Source organism: Trachurus trachurus (assembly GCF_905171665.1).
Source record: "Trachurus trachurus genome assembly, chromosome: 9".
In the NCBI taxonomy this organism is placed as follows: domain Eukaryota; kingdom Metazoa; phylum Chordata; class Actinopteri; order Carangiformes; family Carangidae; genus Trachurus; species Trachurus trachurus.
In genome coordinates this window covers 21,649,822-21,668,435 of record NC_139895.1, presented here as the reverse complement: position 1 = coordinate 21,668,435, position 18,614 = coordinate 21,649,822, and the positions used below count along the sequence as shown (strand labels likewise).

The window sequence follows — 18,614 nt, the reverse complement described above, 5'->3', positions numbered from 1 at the left end:
AACAAAATGCCTTTTACAGGAGGTTTACGCGATAAATATCAGCACTATTCCTCATATTTTAACTTATCAAACTTGTCAAACTCGGAACCCAACGTGGTACAATTGGATGCATCGAATTACATGTAATGTTAAGTAGATACGTATAAATGAATCGGCTTTGTTAAGATGGGATTTCTTTTGCGTATTCACCGTGCCCCTGGTAATTTCTCGGACAGTAAGAGATTCCAGGGGCAAAACCTGGCAACCCAGATAAGAACGGAGCTGAGCCGCACAACGGCAGCAGCAGCTTGACTCGAGTACCGACTTCACCGTGTCCGTCTGCCGAGTCAACAATAACAACGGTGTTACACACAGGGTGCTCTTCGAAATTATGTCGGTAAGTACCATTACACGGTCATTATCGAGACATACACGAATGCAGCGAAATCCAAACGGCGTTACTTCACGTTCACAATTATATTTAGCAATCATTTTTCTTAAAGATGGCGGTTAGCATTACTTAGCTTAGCATCGTAGCAAATGCTAAAACAGCACTGTGATGGTTTAGTATGAATGACGAACGTAGAGGGATTTAGCCGAGCTATGTAGCATATTAGCCATCTAGCTGTTTATTTTGTGCTTACTACGATTATCCCAGTAATGGGTTTGCACATTTCTGTCCAAAGATTAAATTCACTGGATGACGTATGTCGATATAGCGCACCTGAGAAAATGACCATCAACAAAACCAGAAGCAGCTTTTAACATTGCAAAATTGGCGGATTTAATAAGGAGGTAACTTAATGCTATTGTTGGCCCGATTACAAGCGCTGTTTATGGATAATAGCTCACTGACCCCGTGCCTGATTTGTACCAAATAGTTTAAATTAGATCTTAGGTCTATTATTACGAGACATGTTTTCACGGACTTAGCATATTAAGAATATTTAGTAAGCAGAAAAAACTAGAGTCACGAAAGAGTGCAATAGAATAGACGACTAAAATGTTTCCAATAAGCAGAATGCAAAACACGAAGATGGCCTGTAGGACACTTCAACCCAGCCACTGTTCACTTAATTTCTTTCTTTCTTTCTTTCTTTCTTTCTTTCTTTCTTTCTTTCTTTCTTTTTTTTATTATTCTTGAAACAAAGGGGCAGTTGGGTGATATGGTGAATATATTTTTTAGGAAGACACAGAAATCGAGTATGAACATAAAATTTAGTGATGGAGAGAGTTAGGTGTAGATGGTTAAGTTTTGCCTGTGTGAAGTAATATTTGGCAGGGCTGTGACACACAGATATTAGTATTATTGCTGAATCAGTCATAGACAACTTGCTGTAACCCAAATCATTGGATGTGAGGAATGATAACAGTAATACTTGTTTTGTACCAGATCACATTGCCTAGACGAGTGTAGTATTACTTGAACATAATGCTCGATTTGATGCTGATGTTTGTTCTCATATCCATTTGTTTAAGGGAAGCGACAATGACTCCGTTGAACTGACCAGGACAGGCTCCCCAGTTCATCACAGAAAAAAACACAACATGGAGTCATCCAGATCTCCCAGAAGCTCCAAACACCACCATTCACGGTCAAGGTCACGCTCCAGGGACCAAAAACGTTAGTATTCAATCTAAGTATGACCACAGCATGTGCAGTGAAAATTTATTCTCAGCATGTACACACATGAAATGTATCATTTGCTAGTCAGGACAGAAGATGTACCAACTGAGTCTGGCACATGCACTAAATACACTTATATTTTAGAGGTGACTGTGCCTTTACTTCCATGATGTTTCATTGGCATATTATATAACACAACATCAGTCACTGGACAAAGTCTGCATTCCCAATGTTTTCTTTTTAAAGTGCAAATTTAGTGTAAGCTCAGGGAAGTAAATACCACTTAGAAGAGTAGATTTGTTGTTTGTTTGTCCAAACAGGCTCTTCCCAACCAATTTTTTTTTCTGATATCGAAAAGGTCGTTTTGAAATGTATATCTGACAGCAGCAATCTCTTTCCCCCTGTTTCTAGGTGACAGAAAATACAGACGGAGTCGCAGCAGGAGCAAAGAGGTAAATGATAAATTAATTTATATAATTGAAAAAAACACATTTGATGTGATTATAAAGGCCTTAAGTCATAGTCCTTGTTAGAATTAGGTTGAGGTGAGTATATTTTAATACGTTTTATGTTACAATAACCAAAGTTAAGAGTGAAAGAAATAGGGAGATGGGTTTACTCAGATGGAAAGGGTCCTCTCTTACCTTTCCTGTGCAGACATGTGTCAGAAGGAGCTGTCATCCTTGGATATGTCATTGTGTGTAACCATAGTAAATGGTGAAGAGTAGATTTTTTTTTCTTTTTTTTTTTTCTTCTATTTTCTTTTTTTGTTAAATCCTGTGTGTAGATCACATGATAACATTTCTACAATAAATCATACTCAGCGTGCTAATGCACGAAGAGACTGAACAGAAGACCCTGCTGACATAGCAAAATAATATGTCTACTACTGGGACAGGTAACTATCTGCCATTCAAACTCCTATTTGTCTCACACTATCAGTAGAAAAATGGAATTAACTCTGCATCTCTTGCAGCTAGGAATGGGCATAATTAATCAAATAAATCTGAAAATGAATCCAAATGGAAATTTCATGGTGCTCTTTCCATATCATGTACAAAGCTGCAGCTTTGCCTATCTGGCTAATTGCCAGTATATAAAACAACTACCGTCCAAACTGTGGTCATACAAGATAAACACTGTGTGACGCCTCAAGATGTGTTGGAATAAAAATGTAGTGGTGTTTCTCATGTTAATTTGTCATTGTATGCTGTATGACTTGGATGACGCAAGTAGAAAAGCTGTAAGAAGTAAGTTGGATCCACATCTGCATTGGCTCGGGTTCAAACCATTAAGTTGATATTGAATTGTTGATGTTGCTGAACTGAAAAAAAAAACAATAAGTAAGTCTTGTTCTCAGAATCAGAAACCTTAGGGTTTGCATGCACAATACTGAAAGATGTGAGAGGCTCCAAACATGGTTTAATTAATCCCTGTAATCATATTGAAAATATGCATTCAGATTTGTTTGTATCACAGAAATGCCCACAGTTACAATCATGTTTTGAGAATGACATGAGAACATGTTCCGAAAGTTGATTTTACATTTGACATGGCGTTTTTTCAACTTGTCAAAATTTATTTCATACCTTCTGCTCTAAGCCATGGTACTAACTCTTTTTGTTGCACTATTTTCCTGAAAGAGACAACTTCTTCTTAAAACAGGCACGAAAGAGGGACTCTGAGAAGCCATCAAAGTCGCACAGAAAAACAGATGAGCAGCAAGAACAGGAACGACTTTCAGGAGAGAATGGAGAGGAGAGATCCAGACGCAAAGACAGGAAGCTCTCCAAGGGCCGGAGCTTGTCCAGGTCACACTCACGAGAGAGGTTAGTAGACTACAAAAAGAAGTATGTTAACAAGTCCTTTCATTTCTTTAAGGGTATGTTTCTGGTATAGTTTCTAGATTAGTTGTGTAGGCTCCATGATGCTTTGGTTAGAATATTAATAATAATTATAGCTGCTGCGCAGCAATGGGTCGGTCCGGGCTACTTTTGGGCAAATTTAGGCAATTCTGAGCAACAAACAGGAGAATAGGAAGACAAGAGAGTTGTCCTTATAATGTCCAATCTGCATCAGTTGAGGATTGAACCCACAACCTCGGGAACCAAAGGACCGTTGTCTATCGCAGTTTTTGAGGTAAAATAATGATATGTATTTGTTAAACATCTACTGTGACTCTAAGATGTTAGGAGCCTTCGCACATGGTCCAGTCCAAGCTATTTGGATTTTAAAATTTAGAGGCTTGCTGTGATGGCACCATTAGGACAATTGTCTTGTGTTTCGTGTTGAGGACAACTGACATTTTGATCTGTCATCATCATCATCACCCTTGCTGGGTCTCGAACCCACAGCCTCTGCAGTGTTTCCGCCAGGATTTTTTTAAAGAGTGGCGGCGAGGGTGGTCTGATCAGGGGGGGGTTGTTGTTGTGCGCGACGTAAAGCTGTCGATATGAGCGGAGTTTTTTTTTTATTTTTTTAATTGCCGGCAGCCCGACACACTGCCCGCGGAAGCGGAAGTTTCTCCTGCTCTCTCTCTCCGCGCCGGTCAAACATCGACCCGTCTGTAGGCTACTCGGTTTTCCACACACACACGTCTGTCTCTAGCGCTGTATGTAGCCTATGGATGTGTCTTGTGTGCAGACGCAACTGACAAATATTTATAGACGGACAGCAAACTTAATCATCATTTATTTTATTTTGAAAATTGACCGGATTCTCTCGCCTTTTCTGTGCCCGACTTCCTGTCTGGTACGCGCTCGTTCTATCCAGCTTGACGGCGCTCGTATTTTTTTCATTCAGCGCACTCAGCTGTTGTTTCAAGCCGCTACTCTTGTAGCCTACTGTTACATGATCAGCGACTAGTCGACGTCAAGCTCAAAACGTCATTGTGGAGCAGGGGACTAGTCTGTGCAACCCCTAGTGGAAAACCTGCTTTACATTGTTTTAACATAAATAAAAAAAAATCATCATTCTGAAGGTGTGGCGGCTTTTATTTTGCCGTGGCGGTGAGCCACGATCAATTACATGTAGCGGAAACCCTGCTCTGACACCAAGAACCAGCTCCTAACTCGCTGAGCTAATTGGCTGGTAGTGAGACCTGCTGTGTAGCTTCATTTATCCACTCAGGTGAGCCAGTGCCCGGGCAGCTGTTGTGATGAAATGGTCAAAATGTCAGAAATTCAGTCATCTAAACAAAAATCTGATAATACATAAATTGCATCTTGACAGCATGGAAATGTTGGTGATTTGTTTTTAATGATATGTGTTTTGCTTCATAAGAGAAAATCTTATGTTTAAAAATTCCACTCTCACATTGACTGCAGTTGTTCCCATGAGAGCAGAATTCAAAATGTTCTAGAAAATTCAGTTTTTGAATTAAAATTCTGATATTTGCCAAACTTCATCAACCATGACTCCAGAATATTGTCATTTTTTTTCAGGAAGATTGAAAATGTATTTAGCAAGAATTTGATGGTATATGTTTACAGTACTGTTTACAGTCAAACGTTTTCATGCACTGTAGGCTCAATTTTTGCTTAATCAAAAATCTGAGAAACAAGTTTTGTGGAGGACAGTCTGGAGATGCTCTGTAGCAAGTTTGGTGTCAATTGAGCAAAAATTGTGGGAGGAGATACATTTTATACTGTTTAAAGTTTTACAGTTATTGAAAAAAAACAGAGTGATGGACTTCATAATTTGAGTAATAATGAGTTTAAGTGGACAAAAGTTTCAGCAGTATTGAGGCTACATTGTGGTGACGTTTCAAAACTGCAGCATCTACCATTGGTTTGGTAGGAATTTTTAAAGTTTTTAAATTTAAACGCTTATTGTCATGTCCTTGGAGTTGAGTGAATCTGGCATGGGGTTGGATGTTTCTGTGAAGTTTGGTGAGTTTTCACCCATGGGAAGTATGACTTCCTTGGAAGAAGAAGAAGAAAGAAGAAAGAAGAAGAAGAATTCCTAGGAATACAATAGTGTCCTGGCAGCTGCGCTGCCCGGACCCTAATAATCATATCTGATTTTTTCCCAGTTACACACATATATATTTGATTTATATTGAAAGGGGTCTTGTTACTTTCAGGCGGCATCACAGCCGAAGTCGTGATAAGCGGCGATCGCGGTCGCGCAGCCGGGACAGGAAGAAGAAGGCCAGGTCTCGCTCAGGTTCAAGGACCAAACACCGTCATCATAGCAGGAGTCGCAGTAAAAGCAGGTGGGCATACTTGAAATATAACCATTTCTAGTGGCAATTAAGTGTTTTTGAACTTTGACTATTTTACATGTCACTGACTGTATATTCACTGAATTATTTGGATTGCTTCACCAGGGAGCGAAAGAAGAGGAGCGAGAAAGTGCGCAGAAAGAGTCGAAGCAGGTCTGTTAATCCACCTGCTTTCCGGGGCCGAAACACAGCTATGGATGCACAAGAGGCCCTGGCCAGAAGGTTAGGGAGCAGCTTGCAGTGCAGTTACAATATAGATGGCTGGTCATTCTGGACTTTCTGGCTATGTTACTGTTTTTTATTATAGTGGACTAATTGTTTTTTAAACACACATCAGGTTGTACTACTGTATTGTATACGGTAAATACCATCCTGGGTCATTAGTCAGTACAGCTGGGTGTCACTTGAAGATTAGGCCAGGGCTGGTTAATCAGGGCATTAGTGAGTTAATCTAACAAGGCAGGTATTGTCAGTATGGGCACCACTACCTTCTGGTGCTAACATGAAAATAAAACAGCAGAATTTTTCTTCCCCTTTAAAAACTGGAAACTAAGATGGCCTCAAATTCTCTGAGTCAGTTAACTGTGCAACAAGCCATATTATCTGCCTGAGATTATCAGAGTTTTTCCTCCCCATACATATCGAGCGCAACATACTTTTTTTTTTTTTTTTTGAATAAAATGATCCTTGTTCTTTTTCTTTCCAGGCTGGAGAGAGCCAAGAAACTCCAGGAACAGAAAGAGAAGGAACTGTTGGATAAACAGCAGCAACAACAGCAGGAGATAGCTGCAGGTAAGAAGTGCTTATTCTGTAACTTTTGAAAACTTTGATTATTTGAGTAAAATCTGAATGGAATCGTTTATGCCGTTATGTGTAATTCATTTTCAGTGGCCGCCCCTATCGCAGTTGCTGCTGCTGCGGCAGCTGCTGTCTCAAACCCCGCCCTCAATGTGGCAGCCCTCCTGGCCTCTGGGACTCAGGTCACACCTCAGATTGCTATGGCAGCACAAATGGCAGCTCTTCAAGCAAGAACACTGGCAGAGACTGGTATTGCTGTTCCCAGCTACTACAATCCATCCGCTGTAAATCCCATGAAGTTTGCAGAGCAGGAGAAAAAGAGAAAAAAGCTATGGCAGGGAAAGAAGGATGGGGTAAGATTTCATTTTGCTCCTATTGAATATTTATTGACCAGTGCTATGCATGTCCAGCTTTATTTCCTCAGATCATCATAATTGGTTATTGAAAGTACATGCACATCATAGGATATACTTTAATGATTATTTATTTATATTTTTAAGGACAAATCCCAGACAGCTGAGTTGTGGGAGAAGCTAAACTTTGGAAACAAGGACCAAAATGTTAAATTTCGCAAACTAATGGGTATTAAAGTAAGTATAATTGCATTACTTCCCTTAACCTGAAATGCTTGATACTAAATGTACAGTCATAACTTTTAGCTTTCCTGCCTGCAACTTCTCAAAGTTAAACTGAATTTACTGTCTGTGCAGGGAGAAGAAGAAGCAGAAACTTCCAAACCACTTAATGATGATGGCTTGAAGACTCTTCAAAAACAGGAGGAGATGTTTAGGAACCTTGATGTTCAGTACGAGATGGCTCGGTCTCAGACACACACCCAGAGGGGAATGGGCCTCGGCTTCTCCTCATCATTCTCACGAGGAATGGATTCTATCTAGTGCCAAAAACTGACTGTCAGCGCCGCCCATCTGATCATATTGGACTTCCAATTCATCGCCAGCCCTCAAGCTTGCATGGATGTTGCTCTGAATCTGTAATTTATTTATAGACAAACATCTCGCGTATTGGAACATTACAATGTAAATACTCAGATGCTGAGTTTGTCTCAGTGTTGATTAATCTGTACATCTTTGGAAAAGGAAGCATCAATTTGACAGGTTGATGCTGGTTAAAGTTAGATTGTTGTTTTGAATAATGTGATAGCTTTTTTTTTTTTTTTTTTAACTCAAATATATATATTGATATGTGATTGTTTGAACATAAACTGGTAATAATGTGGTTCAAGTGAACACTCTTTACATCCATTTAGGAAAAGGCAACTGAAGTCAATGTCATTATCAGAATCTCTTAATGTCATCTTGCCTGATTGGGAAAAACTTTGGACTGTATTACATTTTGTCTTGAGGATCACCATGGATAGAGATGGGCCCAAGAAGAGTTATCACATATTTCAGATATCCTTGAAATAAATTAATTTTGTGTTGAGTGAGGTTTTTCATATCTCTAATCTTTTTTTATAAGTGATATTAACATCATATGGTCATTTTACCTTACATAGAAGATAATTCTGGCATGGATCCTCCACCTCATTTTGCAATGTTCTAGTACAATGGTTCTCAAAGTGGGGTCCGGGGACCTTGGGAGGGTTAAAGGGGGTCCCCAACTTTTTCTTGAAATTTAACCACTTGTTTTCCTAGAATATAAAAAAAACTTTTTTGAGAAATTTTACCACTTGTCTAGAATTTTTTTAACTGTTCTTTTTTTTTTGAGAATTTTTATCAGTTTTTTCTAGAAATGTTCAAACATTTTTGGAGAAATTGTACTACTTTTTTCCAGAAATTTCTCTACAATATTTCCAAAAATTCACGCCATTGACCCTAATTCAAATGTACATCGACTAAAAAAGTAACATTATTCAGTCTCATAACAAATATTTGTGTATTTCTGGTGTTTGCTTCAAAATTTTGTCCAATGGGGGTCCGTGGTCTAATTTAGGGTTCCTTTATGTTAAAAAGTTTGAGAACGACTGTTCTAGTACATAAAAGGGTGATAGAGACACAAGTAGAGCAGTGCACCTAGAACTGTTCTTCAGCTGCTTCTGTGTTATCCATAGCAATTTAAATCCACCAAAAGGTATTGGGCCTCATTCACAAACCGTTCTCAAGAAGAACGCTACTTAATATAACTATGGTAAATATGAACTAAATTATAATAAGCAGTTTTTTGGTTTCACTTCCAGCAGCAGTACCTCCACTTCACTACTTCAGTTCTTTTTACGTTTGGAGTCAGGTGTTCCCTCTGCAGATTTTCGTTCGAGCATTTTAACTTTCTTTCTCACTTCACGTTCTCCGTTCAGTCTGTGGGTTCTATGTGCACACGGCCCTGCAGTCCCATGCCCTTTTACAGGCATCGATGGGGTGTTTATCTATGCTAATCCTGTGTTAATTAGGATCACCTGGCAACTTACTGTACGAGGAGATGGCATTCATCAATGTACAATAGGAACACAGCTGTGAACAATTCTGCTGTTTCAGAACACATGATGAATCTGACGTAGAGCAGCTTATATTAAGAAAGAAGAAGATTCTTAAAAAGATATTGGCGAATGAGGACCATTGTTTTTACCACTTAAAGGTTCAGATTGACAACTTGATTTTACAGACACCACAGTATTTGTGTTTAACCAAAAACCATATTTATTTTTGTCTGTACAGAGTTCCCAAACTCCATTGACAGACATTTCTGTTGTTGTCTTTTTGAACTTATTTTACATTGAAGAACCCAAGAGTTGTCTGTCTTGCTGCTGCTTTCATAGTAAAGCACTTAGACATTATTGGATGGTCCTTGGTAAAAAGAAATCCCAAAGTGAATTCTCACAGATAAAATAACACATTCTTGTAATACCAGTTCATACATACCTCCTTTAGAATCAAGATAATGCTAAATTAATTGTTGTCTTACATTGTACACTTACCATGTCATATAATTGCTTATGTGTAATTATATACATGCTCACTGAAAGTCAGAAGAATCGTGCATTGTCACCCAACACAAGTTGTTACGAAACCTGATTTTGCAAAGGTACAACTTAACTGATAAAATACACATTTATTTGAATGCTTCAGGTTAATTAATTCACCATATATAGCTAACCCTTTTAGGGTACCAAGGGGGCTGGAGTCACTTCACCTGACATTGGGTGAGTGAGGGCAGTGTAAAACCCTGGGGAGATCACCAGTCTGCGTGGCAATGCACCGTTATTTACAAATGAGGCTGGAGTACAGCACATGAGCCACACCAGTGATGAGGTTGTGGTTGGCAAACTCCAGGATAAGGAGCAGGATTGGGTATTCACTATGTCTCTTCTCCAGGGTGGACTCTTCACTTAAGCCCATCCAGTGCAGCAGCAGTGTTCGCATGGCTTCTGGGAACAGCTCTGTGACTAGTTCCTCGGCAGGTGGCAAGTCACTTATTCTCTCAATATGCTGAACTTTAAAGCCCTCCACTTTTTGACTAATGCTGCTGTTGGCGGCTTGAAACTGTTGGCCCAGCCACTGTCCTACACAATTAAGCAGGGAACTTGAATACGCAGAGCCCCAGTCTTTAGCCTTCAGCAGGGCTAACACAGTTTTTGTCACATCATTTTCCTCAAGATTCCCAGTTATGTGCTGATCAATATTCTCCAAAAGTAGCAGGATGGTTTCCAGCAGCGCCGAGTGGTTTCGATGTTCCAAGGAGAGTTTGCCATCCAAGCTCTGCAATTTGTCTCTCACTTTGGATAAAACTTGTTGGCTTTGCTCGTTTGGCGAGGTCTTCTTGGGAAAAGAACAATAGTCATGATCTTCTGATGTGTCACCTGCCTCACTGCCACAGACATCCGATTCGCCGCCAACCTGGCAACGCTGAGACTGTAACATTTCATCTTTTGATTCTGCATCACACAGGCTGCTGGATCTGGGTCCAGCACAGTCGAGCTGTACACTGAGTTTGTAACTCATTTCCAGGGGGCTGTCATTTATCTGCGACTTCCAAACATCCTACAAAGGGAAGACCAAAATTATATAAAGGATATCCGTAAAACCACATCATGCAGAGACGTACATTACATGAACTAAGATGTACCTGGAAGTTCTCCAGCACAGCTAGTTGATCTTGCTTACTATACAATTCAAAGGCCACTCGAAAGAGTCCTTGAACGCTGTAGAACCACAGGCTGTTATTTGCAGTGGGGACCTTCAACCCATGAAACCTGAACGCTGCAACAAACAGGGCAGAGTGTAGTGGGAGTCACTGAGGGGGCAAATGTGAACCTATAACATGTTGTGATGACCTACGTGTTATAGCCTACGTTACCTGAGGAAAAAATTATTTTTGTGGCCAATCCTTTCTTGGCAAACTTGGCATGGTACCTGGGGTGGTTCTCTGTTCGGATATCAGTAGTGGAGAATACATCAGCTCCTAAATACAGAGGAATCAACGGGGCCTGAAACAGAGGAGAAGAACCATGAGTCCAGTCTTCAGATGTGAAACTGAAAGTGGCATAGGAGTATATTGATATCAATGTTTATGTAAATGGTAGATGCATTCATTTTGTCAAAATATAAGTTTAACTTAAAGTTAAACTCTTTCTGTTGAACAAATACACTTTAGTACAATACTTGAGATAGGCCTACCATTTTAATTTGATAATGATTTTGGTTTGGAGCTGTGATGGTGGTGGCTGATAGAGGACCCTGTGCACAGGTGACCAAATCTAGGGAACAAATCTACCATTAACTTTGCTGCAAGAACAGAAAAAAAACATATTCACCTTGTGGGGACACTCTGTCAGCCTGAACGATGTTAGATTCACCAAGTAAATAAAGCGGATTTTCCGTGAGCCGCCGTCCCACTGCGGTAAAGTGAGATGGACAGTTGAGCAACTTGACATTGTTGTACGCAAATGAAGGTTCGCACTCTGTTACATTTGTGTCCTGATCTATCGAGTCAAGTGACTGGGTTTGATGCACATACTGGAAATGAAAGCTATGAATTGAACGGCTGCAAAAACCGAAGTGGTCCACGCATCAGAAACAGGAAAGTGATGAGTTTTTGAAGCCCTGAACGCTGTCTTACAGACCAGTGAAGCCACTGTGTGTGCTTAGTGACTCTTTCCAATAAAATACTAATACCGTGTACCAAAAAGACACTGTAAAACTAAATATAAAAAGTGCCAAATAAAACTGATACATCATTTGATCATGATTCATGGATGTCTCCTGTGGATTAATCCTATGTTTAACTTCTCATTTAATCATTCACTTTAACAATGTTTGTTTTGTCTAAGCAACTGTCCAATCCACAGAATTATTAAATGTAATATATCATACATAAATATTATACATATACATATTGTGCAACAGATGCAAGGATATGCACCATATTGTCACATCTGAGAAGCTGGAAACTTGAACACAACAAATAATAACATAATTGTCAATTAATTATTCATCATTCAGCAAATCAGTGCAGCTCCACTTCCATTGCCAGCTACTGCAGCCTACTTTTTGTAAGCAAATATACTATAGTGTAGCAAGTTCTGCAGCCGGATCTCTCTGTCCTCTTGTTTTCCGTCATCACAACATCGAAAATCAATAGAAATCTGATTTTGAAAAAGGTCATTGTGGAGGGACAATATTTTCCTTTGAAATGCAATGAACTAAAAGCAGCATGAAAAGAAACTACTCAAGTGAAGTGCAACAATCTCATTGTTTTTTATTTCAACTACTGTATAGTGACTTTAAGATTTCTAACAGCAAAGTCTTTGGTTAAACTACAGGAGAAACCATAATTGTCAAAATTCTGCTTGATTTTATGTGTAAGCTACAGATGAAAACAGATGTAATGTGTGTGTTTTTTTTTCCTTATCTCTTTTATAATTTAATCTGTCGTAATTTAGTCTTTAGTCCCTCTCTTCTAGTAATTCTTTTTAAATTGCTTTATTAACAATTGGACAATACTGTTTTAGCCAGAAGTAATAGTTATATAAATGATAGGAAAACCCTAAGAATAATTAATACATAAAAAATATATACATATTAATTAAATAAATGACCAAAATAGAGTTTGTTTTCAATGCCTTTTGGATTTGTTGTCCATCCATAGTGGTGCTATACCTTCTTTTTACAGTCTATGTGCTATACTGATGTAGTTCGTGCAAAAACTGTGTGAGACTTGGTTTTGGAGTCATGCCTCCTGCCTCTCTTCTAGCCTTCTAGGACTAACGTCTCTGCTTCTAGTAATGTTTGTGAGACCTGTAAGACAACGCTGATGGCTAATTATTCCCCTTGTACTCTGCCAATCATACTTACGTCTACTAAGCACGTGACATCAAGAGCAACCAATGAATACGAAGTGTCGTCGCTTTGACCTCTGACCTTCAGTGGCGTAGAGCTGCACCGGGGCAAAGATGGCTGAAGTCGATTTCGGGGACAGTGAGCTCTTTCAGCAGCTCGATGATGACTCGGCGCCGCTGGTTCCGACCCACATTCGCTTCACAGATGACGGAGAAGAGCCGGGGGAGCCGGGCCTGCTCCGGAGCAGGCTGGAGGAGTGTGATGAGGACATCCAGAGACTCACCGAGGAGAATATCCTTCTGCTAGAGGCGGTGTAGCTCTGGGGGTGTAGCACTAGCCGCGGTGTGCTAGCAGCCTCCTGCGAGCAACCAAAACAAACACATAAAAAATACACAACCTGCATATGAGTAGTGGTATATAATGTATAACATATTAGTAGGCTTTCTGACTATTTCCTTAACCCGTAGACCACATAAAGGCCTAAGGAGGAAACTAAATATCCTGGCACGGCCGAGGTAATGAGCTGACACTTGGTTATGCGGACAGCACATAAAACGAAACTACTCATCCACTAATCTAAGGGCTAATTTTTCCTCTGATGTTTTACAGCGGCATCACAGTGGAGGATGTCAACATGGACGGACCACTTCTTCAGATCCTTTATGCAAACAACAGCATTTCCAAGTAAGCTATCACGTTATTTTCCTCTCAGTGTATCGGTCCGTGGGGACTAGTGGATGTTGCCCCCCGTCTGTTATAGTAGTTGCACCTCAGATAATTAATAGGATACGGTTCGCTTTTGTGTGTAAATAATGATGGCAAATAAACAACGTCTCTCCTGTAGGCAGTGTCGTCAAGAAATTGAAGATTGCATCTGCAGTGTGATTTTGAAGCACCAGAAAATGGGCCATGGAAAGAAAAAGTCCCACGTTAAACCCCAGGTATTTAGACAGAATTTCTGTTATGATGATAAATATCCATAAAGTTAAGACTTGGCAAAAAAACAAAACATGTCCTATTCTTTTATAAAGAATTCAGCTTTTGCTCTGGAGGAAGATCCTCTGAAGCCGTCTTCCACTAGTGTAAGGACAACAACAGAAGCCTTCAAAGTGAGTATTTACCAGTATTTCTCAGCGGTTTCTTTTTCTGCAGGTTATATCAATGAATTATAAACTTGTTTTCATTTTTTTTCTATTGTAGGTGATTGGAAGTGTCTTATATTTCACTACCTTCAGTGTTGATAAACTTGGACAGCCTCTGGTCAACGAAAGCCCCCAGCTGACAGATGGATGGGATATTCCAGCGTATCTTTAAGATGGATCAATTGCCACTTTGTCAAACATATTCTACCTGCTGTGGATTAGTATAGTGCCATGGTAATTTGCTGTCTGGATGGAAGAGAAGATTTTTTTTTTTAAGGGAAAAGTGTTTTGATTTCATTTTTTCTTGGTATGTTCTCATTCTCAAATGGACAGCACATAAACAGGACTTGTGCTGCAAAATCTAAGTAGTCAGGATAAGTAGTTTGTGTATTGCAGTGCATACGAATGCAAAATAATTTCCTGAAATGTTGTAAAGCTATCACCAGGTTTTCAACCAAGTTGTTGGAACAGATGGACAGGAAATTGAAATGAAAGACAAAAGGTATGACAGCTTAACATAAGCTTTATTTATTTTTACATCGTTTATAACTTGCTTCTTATAAATTGCTGTTTTATAATACGCTCTTACTTATCTGTCCATTCTAGATCCAAGTCGATGTGTTTCAACTGTGGATCCGGCAGTCATCAGCTTAGAGATTGTCCTAATGTAAGAATAATGATTCATTATAATGGCATTAACACAAATTAAACACACTGAAGAGTGAGTTGATTTTAAGACATTTATACATGGTTGCCTCCCTAGCCTAAAGACATGGCTGCAATCAATGAGAGAAGAAAGGAGTTTAACCAAAACAACAACCAGGGCATGCAGAGTAATCAACGATACCATGCTGATGAAGTGGAGGAGCGGTTTGCGAAGTACAAGCCTGGAGTCATGAGGTAGGATTATAACTTTGAACACAGCAAAATAAAAGCATAATCTCACCACATGCAATACCTATTGCAATAAGTAATAGTAAAGGTTGATGACTCAATCTTTTTCATACTGTTGTGTTTTAACACAGTGAGGAGCTGCTGGCGGCACTGGGCATTGATGGCAACACCCTCCCTCCTCTGATTTATCGCATGAGGCAGCTAGGCTATCCACCAGGTTGGCTCAAAGAGGCAGAGATGGAGAACTCTGGCTTAACGCTGTATGATGGAAATGGTATGCCTCGAATCAAACTGACACCTATGTGGTCCTGCTCATTTTTAATAGTAATGTCTTTGAAATGTACAGATATTGGGCTTAATCAGTTTTTCTTTTTTCTTTTGTAGCTTCAAGTAATGGCAACATAACAGACAACAGCAATTCACAAAACCTCTCCTATGATGTCACCAAACTGGTAGATTTCCCAGGATTCAATATACCTACACCAGACAAAATGAAAGATGTAAGTCATGTACATAACCTTCAAGTGATATTATACTATATTTCTGTGTAAATTATTTTGTCTACTATAACATCGTAAACTTGGTGCACTGTCAACTCAGAAGTTTCACTGCATGTATAAGTATACATAACTATTGTGTGTCTCACTGTTTGTGTGTTTTTTTCTGGCCTTCAGGAGTTCATGCAGTATGGTTCAATTCCAATACAAAACAACCACTTGAAACAAAACTATGCTGCCTACCTGTCGAACAACTTTCCTATGGTAACTATCTTAAAACATAAAATAAAACGTAACTTTCTTGATGGAGGTCATTATATCAGTCATTCTAAATCGATACAAAAACAAAAACTCCTGTTATTATAACATATCCTATATTCTTTTTGGAGTATGTAGTGGATATTCATTCTTCATAATCCCATTTTGACAGCCAATCATACAACATACTACAAATATTAAGTGCACAGTTCTCTGTGTTACTCCAGCCTCAGTATTTCTGCATCGACACTTAAATTAGGATGAGGGTGTGTGACATGTGATTTTGGGCAGAGCAGAGTCTCATTCCAGATGTCATTCTTCTTGCCAACAGCCGGGTGCCACCTCTAACAAAAGACGCCATGAATCTGACTCATCGCCACAGCTAAGGAAGAAGAACAGGTCCAGTCCTGATAGGAACTCAGACAGAAGCTCAGACATGGATATTGAATCGGGTAACCATAAATCTTGTCTCTCTAATCTCTAATTTTGGAGAATGGAGAATAATGTACAGTATTTTTTTTATCAGATGTCTCTTTGTTTAGTCAAAGTGCCACTTTTCAGTCCTTTTGTGACCTTGATTATGTCATCTTCCAGACCCAGGAACACCTTATCATGGGCCTGGTGAATTCCAGTTCCAACCGCCACTGCCCCCTGGCTCTCCTTGCTTCAGTTCACCTCCTCCTTTACCGCATGGCACGCCTCCTGCAACACCTACTCCCCCACCTCTCCCTAAAGGTACGCCTCCTCCCACACCCACCAATGGCTCTCCAGCTCTGCGAGGGCGGAACTGGACAGTAGTTGACGAGACCGCGGAGGGAGCAGAGGATGAGCTGACACTGGAGGAGCTGGAAGAGCAGCAGAGGTTGATTTGGGCAGCTCTCGAAAATGCTGATACGGCCACAAATAGTGACTGTGAGACACCTGCTATGGGAACACCTGTGCCTAGTTCGTCAAGTGTGTCCACGCCCGCACATGTCGACACAGAAACGGAGGAGATTGAGGAAGCAATGGACACAGTGACACCTGCAGAAACTGGCCCTCACAGTGAAAATCAAAGGGAACTAAATGTTCAAGAGATTTCCTCTATGAGCCCTGGACTAATCAAAGTTGAGGAAGACAGCCCTCAGAGTCCTGAACCAGTCAAAACCCAAGACAACAACCCCCAGGTTCCTGGTCCAGAAAAATCCCATGACGACAGCCCCCAGGTTCCTGGTCCAGAAAAATCCCAAGACGACGGCCCCCAGGGTCCTGGTCCAGTCAAATCTCACGAAGACAGCCCACAGAGTCCTGGTCCAGTTAAATCTCACGATGACAGCCCACAGAGTCCTGGTCCAGTCAAATCTCACGATGACAGCCCACAGAGTCCTGGTCCAGTCAAATCTCACGATGACACCCCACAGAGTCCTGATCCTGTCAAATCCAAGGAAGATACCCCGCAGAGCCCTGCTCTAGATTTTTCTGGAGCTGGTGATTGTGCTTCTCCTAAGCATGCTGAGAAGATAACAGCTGTTCCTCATCGGAGTAGATTTGCCGCTGGCATTGTTCCATTTGAAGATACACCAGAATTCACTGAAGTTGCCGAAGCCACTGGCACATACCTTAAGATCAGAGACTTACTTAAAAGTTCCCCGCGAAGTTTGGCAAAGAAAAAATAAAAAATTTGCTGTCTTGATTCGTTTGTTTTGATTACAAGGATTTTTTTTAAGCGAAAACTTTTATTTTCAACTCCATCCTACCAAGCATGTTTTTTTTAGCTGGTTGTTATTTTGTACAAAGCTGAATATCTGCTGTATATACATTTGATCTGCAACCATACAGTAAGGGGATGATGGCAACAGCAACGTTGTTTTTGACTAGTTAGTCTCAGATTTTTGTAGTAGTAGTCTTACTTTGGCTGTTGATTTTATGGTAAAATTTTGTAAAATTGCCATTTCATGATATGTATTATTTCCACAACATGTAATTTAAATGGCTTTTTATATTTTTGTCCTACTTAAATTGCTCTAAAATCAAAGAATCATGCCTGTTTCAGTGCTTTATTTTGTGTGATGATTTGATTTTTCTGTATGTTGGTGACAGTAAACAAGTTGACCCTCTGTTGCTATAATCTGCTTACTTATGATCAACTTCGCAAATGAAATTGCACCCTGAAATGTTGCTCTAAAACATTTTTGTTCTTATGACCTTACAATTTGACCTACATATTTTTCTTTATTGTACCATTTATCAAATTGATTCCTATCAAATCTGACATGAACTTAATCCCCCACCCTCACCCCTCACACTGACTGTAATACAGCTTAAAGTCCAGTCCATCTTCAAAACTGTAAGTACACGCAGTGTGCACCAACATTCCCATGTGTCTATAATAATTGCTCTTACATTTTAACATGACTTATACATGCTGAATACCTATCAATATAAATATACCTGTGCACAACCACGCACTTCTGTGCTGAACTTATGAGAAATAATACAGTCAAAATCAGTGGCTTTACCTTTGCTTTTCTAATTAAGGTATTACTTTGCAGTGGCAGGCTTAGAATAAAAAAAAAACTACTTACTATTAATTTCAAAGTGTTTACTTTACACTAGTCTTTATTAAAAATCATTGGAATTTTACATCAAATTCCGACTATTATCTGGGAAATATAATGAAGTTACAACATAAATCCTAAAACTGACGTTTTTAGGCGGTTTCTGCTAATTTGAGAGAGGATGCATTTACCTAGGGGGAAAAAAAGAAAGAAAATATTTATGCTCTACATTATAAAATTGTTTGAAATAGTTTGATTCCTTATTCGTAAGAGTGAAGTAGCCTATTTTTTGTGTGGAAACAGTTTTGCTCTGTCAGAAAAGAAAGGAGTGCTGCATCTTACTCAACATTATCATCTTTGGTCA

The 18,614-nt window shown here is 39.7% G+C and overlaps 3 protein-coding genes across 5 annotated transcripts; 2 read left to right on the top strand and 1 right to left on the bottom strand.

Annotated features, from left to right (window-relative positions):
- Window positions 1-270: 270 nt before the first annotated feature.
- On the top strand, window positions 271-8,062 carry rsrc2 (arginine/serine-rich coiled-coil 2). Of its 2 annotated transcripts, none has more exons than XM_083979145.1 (10): window positions 271-376; window positions 1,459-1,603; window positions 2,018-2,058; window positions 3,272-3,435; window positions 5,691-5,822; window positions 5,937-6,053; window positions 6,538-6,623; window positions 6,720-6,982; window positions 7,130-7,219; window positions 7,340-8,062. In XM_083979145.1, exons 1-10 carry the CDS (start codon window positions 371-373, stop codon window positions 7,523-7,525), a joined length of 1,230 nt encoding a protein of 409 aa, XP_083835271.1. In that variant the 5' UTR covers window positions 271-370; the 3' UTR covers window positions 7,526-8,062. The 2 variants fall into 2 exon arrangements, with proteins under 2 accessions (XP_083835271.1, XP_083835272.1); XM_083979146.1 differs by having other exon boundaries at window positions 5,937-5,984; window positions 7,340-8,059.
- Window positions 8,063-9,666: 1,604 nt separating this feature from the next.
- LOC310992052 (uncharacterized protein) lies at window positions 9,667-13,055 on the bottom strand. 2 transcript variants are annotated; one of them, XM_083980019.1, is made up of 5 exons: window positions 12,938-13,055; window positions 11,261-11,340; window positions 10,941-11,070; window positions 10,710-10,843; window positions 9,667-10,624 (listed from the first exon to the last, which is right to left on the bottom strand). In XM_083980019.1, exons 2-5 carry the CDS (start codon window positions 11,261-11,263, stop codon window positions 9,845-9,847), a joined length of 1,047 nt encoding a protein of 348 aa, XP_083836145.1. In that variant the 5' UTR covers window positions 11,264-11,340; window positions 12,938-13,055; the 3' UTR covers window positions 9,667-9,844. The 2 variants fall into 2 exon arrangements, with proteins under 2 accessions (XP_083836145.1, XP_083836144.1); XM_083980018.1 differs by lacking the exons at window positions 11,261-11,340; window positions 12,938-13,055 and adding an exon at window positions 11,398-11,610.
- zcchc8 (zinc finger, CCHC domain containing 8) lies at window positions 12,952-17,921 on the top strand. The gene is made up of 14 exons (XM_083980017.1): window positions 12,952-13,216; window positions 13,398-13,437; window positions 13,532-13,606; window positions 13,767-13,863; window positions 13,954-14,031; window positions 14,123-14,226; window positions 14,501-14,566; window positions 14,671-14,731; window positions 14,828-14,964; window positions 15,090-15,232; window positions 15,343-15,458; window positions 15,633-15,719; window positions 16,045-16,165; window positions 16,308-17,921. The coding sequence occupies exons 1-14, from the start codon at window positions 13,036-13,038 to the stop codon at window positions 17,366-17,368; spliced, it is 2,367 nt and encodes a 788-aa protein (XP_083836143.1). The 5' UTR covers window positions 12,952-13,035; the 3' UTR covers window positions 17,369-17,921.
- Window positions 17,922-18,614: the final 693 nt, after the last annotated feature.